This window comes from Hippoglossus stenolepis, chromosome 13, assembly GCF_022539355.2.
Source record: "Hippoglossus stenolepis isolate QCI-W04-F060 chromosome 13, HSTE1.2, whole genome shotgun sequence".
Lineage (NCBI taxonomy): Eukaryota > Metazoa > Chordata > Actinopteri > Pleuronectiformes > Pleuronectidae > Hippoglossus > Hippoglossus stenolepis.
This window is the reverse complement of record NC_061495.1, coordinates 22,703,446-22,712,793: the sequence shown is the minus strand read 5'-3', so window position 1 is coordinate 22,712,793 and position 9,348 is coordinate 22,703,446. Positions and strand designations below refer to the sequence as shown.

Genomic DNA, 9,348 nt, shown 5'->3' with positions numbered 1-9,348 from the left:
ATTCAAAGCATGGGGTTATAAAAAGTAGCGACACGTGATGAATTGCACAAATGGGAATGAGGAGGCAAACTTTGGAACTTTTGTTGTCTTCATAATAATCCAGTGTGTTACAGTTGGATGTGCAAAAGAAGAGATCCAGGTAGTTTCATTGGCAACAAAAACTAGAGCTTGAGAGAACAGTTGAAGTCCTGTGTAGAGTTCTTCCTCATTTTATACATTTGTCCAGGTTTTGCTGTCAGATTAATAGTATTAGAAAAATCCTCTCACTCAGCCCATGACTTCCAACATCAGAAACTTGTAGGGAGAGGGTCTGGAAGACACCATTAATCTTCAGCTGGGTATGTTTGGGCCAAAAGTAATTTCCCCACATCCTCTCATAGTGAAGGACTACACAGAGTAATCATTCAGGCCAAATATTGTGTTATAGTTGCAACATGTGTTTGGCAAGTTACTTTATTTGCAAGAAACAAAACACTCATGAGAATATGATGGGAAACACCTTTACTCTGCAAAGAATAATGAAGGCTAAAACACAGAAAATCAGCAGACATGTGGTCATAAACTTTTTTTATTACGAGTAGTCCGCAGGAGTCAAGGTCACATCGTGAAAATCCCTCTGCATCCCTCTTCATTTCTTCCTTAGTTACATAAAAGAAAAGAAAAAACTATCCGGTGGGACGGACCAGAAAGTGCCTTATCATCATTTGCTAATTTTACAGTGGAGCGGGAACACTGTGAAATATGGACCCATCAGATTAGATCGTTATCTGGAATCAGATCAGCTAAGATAATGGTCGTGTCATGACACAAACCTTCACACATCAGGAGCAGAACGATACTTAAAATTTACTGCAGCCTGAATGAAGGGCAAGTCAAATAAAGACTGATAAGGCAGACCAGGGCTCACCACAGCACTGACTGACAAATTTACAAAGAATGTTAAATAAGATAACAGATCTTTGAATCACTGCACGCAGCCTTTACAGGTGTGGCTTTGTATATCCTTCAAACCTTTCTAATACAACTTTCATTCTGCAGTGGCAGAAAGTAATATGTCTCTGCTGCCTCTGCAGTGTGTGAGCTATCATGCTCAGGAAATCAATATGTCCAAGAAAACCATTGGAAAGTCATGGAATTTGGGAAACACTAAACATTTTCGAACATGAAGGAAATGTTATTTGTTATTAAATATCAAACGTGAAGAAAAGTCACCTGATTGTGAACAAAGACAATATTAAGTTTTTCTCTACCTTTAAGTAAGAGTTCCAGGTGTCGTTTCAAAAGGTGTAGAAAAAATTACTGATGACGCTTTAGTCTATTATCATCTCTATTCACGTCATATAAACACTATATGAACAAGTTGTTGCTGCAGTTAGTTACTTTCAGTAAGACACAAAATGAGCTCAAACGCTTGTTTCCAGGCGCTAGCACCTGAAATATAAACACCGGAAGATTGTTTCCATATACATGCGCTGAACAAGACCAATTTCATTCAGCTTTTCCTTCAGATTAATCTCTACATATGTGTATAGGAGTTAGGGTTCAAATATAACTGGAGGGTAGATGTGTGTAATCAGAAACCACACATACTGAACTAATAAGTCACCAAAAAATTACCCATTATCCCATTTTGGAGGCCGGGGAACACTTTTTCTGTTGCACAAACACAAATGCAAGTTAATCTTTGCCTAAAATGAGAGCGTATTAAGACACAAAAGACACAAGCATTGTCCTGTCCTGTTCTGCCCTTTTTAAACTTGACCATTTCCAGCCTTGCTAACATCACAACACTAACTAAGATGTGAATGTGTTTTCCTGGAGACACCTGTTGTGGCAGTAACTACCAGTGACGCTGATTTTAGAATTTTGGCAGGCGTCACAACCTTGAAAGATTATTATCATGAATCTTTACAAGTGTCAAGCAGAGATCAAAATGAAGGCTGGATTTGAACATGGGTGTTTTCTGACTCATGAGTATTGAGTAGAAACAGTAATGTTTACTTACTCCTCATTGGTCAAAACATCCCATTCTAAGGTCTCTAGTTAAGGTTGTGCTTATCATGCTTATACATTCATTTAATAAAATTAAAATGTACTGATTACTTTTGTTATTGTGTCTTCTATTTTATTGACATGAGCTGATTTGAATTTATCAACAAAATATGAGACCTTAAGTCTGTCTCCGCTGGTTGCCCTTTAACTTTTAAGTTAAGCATTACTCTTCCTATGGAGACAGACTGAAGGAAACCCTTCAGAGGGACCCTGGGGAGGTAAGAACAACCCGGCTCGATGTGTGTTTATAAAAAAATTGTATTTTTATAGGATGTTTTTAAGGAACAAAGTACGTTATTAGTTTGTAACTCTTGTGCACTCCTTGACACATCAAAGCCTCAGGTAATGAGCTTTGGCGATAGAACTTTATGATGCACACTTAACGTTTTTTTATTGTTTCTACACTTGGCATGTGCTACATGTTGACATAAAGTGCCTACAAAAAATACGAACTACCATTTTTATCAGCATGTTGAATAATGGTGCATATCATAAAGACTATTTAAACTTGAAAACCAAAAATGTCCCAATGTAACTTCTGACTACTGAAGAGAGTGAAACACTGTGTTCACCCTTGTATAGCTGTGTGGCTGTGTGGATGGGCCTGGCCTTTATCAAGTTTGTACATTTGGATACTGCGGCTCTGCCATGTTAACTCAAAACTAAACTGAGCAAGTTACAGCTAACTTGACCATTAATTCTGGACTGAATTAAAGAGTTCAGCCACTGAAGGATATTAACATTGTTTTTCAGTAAGACAAATATGTATATATAATATGTATTTCATAAAAGAAACATAAAACATAATTAACCTCTGTAATTCAGTGACTACTCTCTGACACAAATGCAGTGTTTCCATATTTAAATCACTATCTTGATTAAACTTTCTTTCTTCTGATGATTATACAGTGAAAGTTTTCCTGTATCCTTCCCAAAAGTGAGAATTTTCTGTAGGTTTATAACTTAATTAAGGTCAGTTATAGGGTTTGGTTTCCCCTGGTTCTACTTTGACATCAGAGACTTTTTATTGGTAAGTATAAAAAAAATCATCCACGTATTACATCCATTGTTTTATTTAATGTTTAAATGATAAAAAGGCCAAAGGGTATAATTTTTACAAGCACTCTGCGAAGAATACCTTGAGCACACAGGGTGTCTCCTGCCTTTAAGAAATGCAACCATCTTCCATCCTCATTGTAGGATGATCATGCTGTATAGTGCAGTTGTCCAATAAAGTTTTAAGAGGCCAAAGGGCAATAAAAGTTGGTATAATGGTGCAATCACACTTCATGTACAGAATGATTCTTTTTTTATGTGCATGTGTTTCTGAACACTGACCCCATAAACCCTCAAGTATTGGTTAATTTTTATCCTTTTTCTCCTGATTTCCGCCTCTGATTTGTTATGGCTGAGGCATAAAGAGCAGAGCGCAGAACTGTTGCCACTATTGCTGTGGTCTTCTTGGATATTGGACAAGGAGAAACTGGAGCAGTCTCCTGGAATCTCAGACTTACAAGAGGAACCTTACTTCCAGTCTCCTCTATAATTTGGAGCCACCGATCCTCAACGTTTTTTTCCGTTACACTGTCCGCGATGAACATGCTCAAGGCAGTAACTTTGCCTCCTGCCTGCGACTCCTTTGCAACAGTCTGTTCAGGCAAAAGCTGCCTTGTACCTCCCAGTAACTTCAATGAAGTGCTGGGCCTGGCGTTGAGCGTAGTGCTCACCGTAATGCTGGGTATGGTCATGTTCTCCATGGGCTGCACTGTGGATGCCAACAAGTTGTGGGGCCACATCAAGAGGCCCTGGGGCATTGTAATCGGCTTCCTCTGCCAGTTTGGCATCATGCCTTTCACAGCCTTTGCCTTGTCACTGGCCTTCGGCGTTCTACCTGTGCAGGCTGTCGTCATCATCATTATGGGCTGCTGTCCTGGAGGCTCCGGCTCCAACATCATCTGCTACTGGTTGGATGGAGACATGGACCTCAGGTAAAGAACCAGCTGGACTGAGTGGCTCATTGGCAGCATCATTGGATAATATCATGTCAGTCAATGATGTGCCCTTTGAAAACACTGACACCTGACAAACTACATGGATTTCTTGTTAATTAACTCAGGCATGCCAGAATAATTGATTCATGATCTTAATGTAGAACGAATCTATCTACGTTTGAGCACATCACAGTTAAGTAGCACATAACCATGTTTTCTAAGAGTATATAGAACAGTGCAGACAAACAATGTTTCCTTGACCGCAAATTTAAGTGAATTCATTCATATTTATTTTATATTTATGCACTCGGAAGCTGCTGTCTAACATGATTTAGTGAGAGGATAGCATTTAGTTTCCATTTGGCCAATCTAGCTGACATACTCTATTGACTGTACTGTATTTTGATATTTATAATGCAGATGTGTGTGTGCCCATATGTCACACAAAAATGTCCAACCCACTGTCCATGTCCTCTCCTCCTCAGTATCAGTATGACTGCTTGTTCCTCTATCCTGGCCTTGGGGATGATGCCTCTGTGTCTACTCATTTACACCTCCGTCTGGACATCCAGCGACAGCATCCAGATCCCATACGACAGTATTGGTAATAAGACTGCTCAAAGTCGATCATTAGCCAATATGTTTTTAAAAATTGAAGACAGAACTTTTTGACAACCATAAAATGTGATTAGTTTGCAGATATATTACACTACATTTGTTATTTTGGAAAATACATTTTAAAATCCAGTGAATCTGAGTGATATTTTGTGTTGTGTAAACATAATAATCATAAAAAGGATTGTGATACTATGAAACTATGTATCTTCAGGTATCACTCTAGTGGCCCTCCTTGTCCCAATTGCCCTGGGAATGTATTTAAAACGCAGGAAGCCCGAATTGGCAAAAAAGATCCTCAGGGTAGGAAAACGCTTGACTTACTTGTAATTTTGATAATCTGATAAGAATGTGGTGAAGGGATTTGTTCTGACATTTACATTTTGCATGGCTCGATCTAATGAAAAGTCTGGGATGGGCTTTTACTAATGTGTCTTCTGTGCACAGGTGGGTTCCATTGCAGGGTTTGGTCTCATTCTTATAGTAGCTGTGGTTGGAGGAATTCTCTACCAGTCTTCTTGGGACATTGCTCCCTCCCTCTGGATCATCGGCACAATCTACCCTTTTATTGGTTTCGGCCTGGGGTTCACACTGGCCCGCATTGCGGGTCAACCCTGGTACAGGTAGGGTGACAGCATTACAATGAAGTTCGCATTTAGTAATATTAACTTGAGAGAATCCTTTATCTTGACTAACTTGTGATATGTCTCACATAACTAGTCTTTGATAATGCCAACAGATTTATGATTATTGCCCCCTGCTTTTTTTCCTCAGATGTCGAACCATTGCGTTGGAGACGGGTTTCCAGAACTCACAGCTGTGCAGCACCATTGTGCAGCTGTCCTTCAGCCCTGCTGAACTGGAAGTCATGTTTTCGTTCCCCCTCATCTATAGCATCTTCCAGCTGGTGGTGGCAGTCTTAACTGTATCAGGTAAGACTATAGAGGCACTTAATGATAGTAGTCTACATTTGTTGACTCTAGATATCAATGGCCATCGACACAACTGATCTTCAATTCATTTTAAGACCAACACAACCACACAAAGGTGCTCATATAGGCAAACTGTGTGTTACTGTTTGTTGGGTCAGTGCTCAGTTATACAACTTTACAGTATCATATGTGGTGCTTTATCCTGCTGTTTCCCAGCATTATCAGGATTGTTATGATCACAGACATTATTATTATCATTTTCATCAGGACTCAATGTTATATCATGAACATTGCGCTTATTTTGACCAAAGTTTAGTCTGAGCTTGCAGATTATTTTAGTATGAGCAGTTTCAGCACCCAATCAGAAAAAGGACATCTGGATACAGAAGTTGTCCGTGTACACAGATGTTGTTACCAACACTCAGGCCACACTTGCTGCGGGTTTGTCGTGGAAAAGCTGCGCCACAGTTCTGCTGCATGTCACGGATTTCTGTTGTTCACACTGGCAGCGTGTCTGCTCCGGTTCAACAAGGTGTAATGGAACGCAGCCTTCCATTACACCTCGGAGCTCGGAATTTCTGACCCCCATGTCGTAAGTTGCAACTGGAACGCCCCCTCAAGTCGGAATCTCGACCCGGAAGGTCGGAGGAACCTGCCCACAACCCCCGACTTAGATATCCAAGATGGCCCCTCTGTATATCAACACTTTATTGTTTATTATTTATTATAGTGCTTTTATTTTGAAACGATAGCAGGAACTGTTGCAAATATTAAAATATCTCCAGGTAAACATTGAGACTGTGGTGAACCACGTTTTCACTGTTTATTTTGCTGTTAAGCAAGCGCGGTACGGGGAGAAACCTCAAATCTCTGGCCTGGGCATAGGTCTCAAGTGTTACTTTGCTGATTAGCAGCTTCCTTTACATGTAAGGTGAGTTCAAAGCTGTCCAGTAAATTCACATGTGCCAAAGCTTTGGAGTCTTTCTTTTTATGAACATTCAGAGGTCATTGTCATTACACACAAACTGTGTAGAGAAAACAGCTGCAGTCCCTCCTCCTGTTTTGTCTGATGGACTGATAAGATGATACTTTGGAGGACAAGACTCTGTGATCAGATCACTGACCAAAAAGGATTTGTCGCCCAAAGATCTGACATTAAAAAGAGCTGTGGGGCTTCTGTGACAGGAAAGGACAGATGTTAGATTACTGAGGCAGGGACCAGATGTGATTGCTATGATGTGTTTGACAATGCCGCCGACTGTTTAAGGTCAGCGGTAACTTTAAGGAATCAGAAAGGGGTTTTATCTCTGGTAGACACCTGAATGGTGATGTTTGTGGTTATTAGTTCATCCAGTGATGTTTGGATGAATCCCAGGTTTAAATCTATCTGGTTTAAAGTAGTTCCAAAAGATAATGATTGTCAATAAACCATATCCCATGAGTCAGGCACGCCGATGACAGCAATGCATTCAGGCCAAGGAGAGTGCTTGCCAAAGGATTTGATTTATTAAAAAAAATATTGGAATGGGGCCTTTGTTGAAATCGTGTTGCGATTGACAGTCACTCAGTGTCTTTTTGTTCAGGATGTCCAAGACCCCAGTGTGGACAATGACCCCCATAGTACTTGGATGTGTAGAGAGGATGGTTTGCAGCAGCTCTGTTTACTTTTTCTCGGCCACTGTCATTTTAAATGTTCTGTTATAGAGTCCAGAGTCAGAATAGAATGTGGCTTATCAGGCTCAGAGTTAACAATGGCTCTCTGCCTAACAGTGGTTTGGGGGCTATTGCTTTGGTTTTAGTTTGCATACATGCTTATTGGGATTAACTTAATTGATTTACTGCTGGATTATGCGATTAAAACAAGTACGAGACCTAAAGCGCATCTCAACCTTCTTTATTTTTATCTATTAAATAATGTTCTGAACCAATGGTCTCGGTGACTGAGGTGACAAGTAGATGTTTGTCTGTGTGGTTTTCTGTGGAAGATTATCCTGGCAGCAGGGATGCTGCTTGGTTGCAGTGAGTTCAAGGACAGTGATCAAGGTTAATGACAATAAAGTGTGTGATAAGAAGCTGTATAGTTTATATTTGTTGGTAGCCCTAAGCCATAGCTGCTAGTTTATGCTCACAAACCTGCACATTATTTTTCATTATACCTCCTGCTTTAATATGAGGATGGGTAAATTCACAACCAGAGACAAGTACATCTGCTCCCCTTCACTCCTGAAGTTAATGGGAACAAATTTTGACCTGACTGCAACTTCATAGATTAAAATGGCATTGGACAAAGAGTGATACTTTAACTTCAGTGAAAAATCTACCTCTCTGGATAATTGTCTAGAATTGTTATATTGCTTAGCATCATTTATTTATCTAGTTTTCCAATATAAAAATAATGACTAACAAGACAAAGAGAATATAAATGTCCTGAGACCAGAACTGAGCACTAAAACCCCAGTTCATTTTAATGCTGAGGTTTTAGATACATGACTAATTGTAATATTACAACTGCAGTGCTGGTTCTAAAACTGCCTGGAGTGGGCTGCTTGCTTGTCATGTGTTAATGCTCTGGAGCTGCTTCAGAATTATTACTTAGTCATTAGTGAGTCCTCCTCAAACAGCTCTGCAATATACTGTTACTTCTTTATTGTTTGTGTGCTTTTTATTAACACTCGATGATGCAGAGTGAAGTTAGCAAACTTTGTGATTATCCTAACTGCTTTATTTGATATGAAGGTTTTATTGTCAATGTTTTTCATAAAATAAAAGTAATTTGCTTGTGTGTGGCTGATATGTACCCTAAGATAACTTCTGTCATGATTTACTGCTATATAAAAGCATTGAGTTCTCTGATCAGTTTTTTGACTCCATCTTGTTCCCCTACAGCCTATCGGCTATATAAAAGGTCATGTGGCAAAGGCCCTGCTGATTCAGACAATGAGGCTCCATCACTGGAGGATGGAGGTGTTGAACGAGTAAAAGAGAAGAGATACCCTGTGGAAAACGGTGCCTTCGAGTTCGATGCGAACGGCAACAGCATGGAGAAGAGTAAGGACATCGACAAGAACACCAAGCTGTGATATAACAAACCCTGCAAATCACAGACTTCGGACTATCAGTATGAACGCCCAGTGCTACCGCTCTACTGAAGAATCAACTGTGAACTCACACTGCTCTCTGCAGGCTGGAGGTGTGCACTACCGTTTCATGAGAACAGGGGTGCCCAAATTTTCATCAACCCTAATTTATTCATATGTGTTTGTAATTATTTAAAAGAAGTTTACTCTGTGCAGACTGTCAGAAAGCCTGAATGTTTAATGCTGTGTATGTGGAATAGCTCTCCGTCTATATACAGATAGACAGAGAGCTGCACTCTCTGCACTAAATGATGGAATATACAACCAAATACAATTCAACTGTGTTTATGTGACATTCATAATTAAGGTGGAAGTTGTATCACACGGGCACATGAGGTATGTACTTCTGACAACCAATGTTTCACAGGCACCGAGTTGAATTTAACATAGACTATAAGGTTATTATGTTAAAAACAAGTTTTTCATTGTCTAACTGTATTTTCTATTTCTGGTTCTTCTGCATTTGTGCATTGATGAAAACCTAAGTGTTCTGTGCTCTTTCAGCTTCATTCATTATTTCATTCTTTACCTCATTTAAATAAATACATAGAGGTAAGGTTCTCAGGAAAGAGAGTAGGACTCATTACATTTTGAGACTGTTTTACTGAGTACAGTTTCTTA

At 39.6% G+C, this 9,348-nt stretch overlaps 1 protein-coding gene across 1 annotated transcript; it reads left to right on the top strand.

Annotated features, from left to right (window-relative positions):
• Window positions 1–3,645: 3,645 nt before the first annotated feature.
• slc10a2 (solute carrier family 10 member 2) lies at window positions 3,646–8,670 on the top strand. Its single transcript, XM_035175118.1, has 6 exons — window positions 3,646–4,040; window positions 4,529–4,647; window positions 4,873–4,961; window positions 5,106–5,281; window positions 5,433–5,590; window positions 8,477–8,670. The coding sequence occupies exons 1-6, from the start codon at window positions 3,646–3,648 to the stop codon at window positions 8,668–8,670; spliced, it is 1,131 nt and encodes a 376-aa protein (XP_035031009.1).
• The last annotated feature ends 678 nt before the right edge of the window (window positions 8,671–9,348 follow it).

Excerpts from the sequence above, each read along its gene's own strand:
- slc10a2 (XM_035175118.1), top strand. The coding sequence starts at position 3,646 with ATGAACATGCTCAAGGCAGTAACTTTGCCTCCTGCCTGCGACTCCTTT. Across the intron at positions 4,041-4,528 it reads GATGGAGACATGGACCTCAG|TATCAGTATGACTGCTTGTT; the intron begins GTAAAGAACCAG and ends TCTCCTCCTCAG. Across the intron at positions 4,648-4,872 it reads GATCCCATACGACAGTATTG|GTATCACTCTAGTGGCCCTC; the intron begins GTAATAAGACTG and ends ATGTATCTTCAG.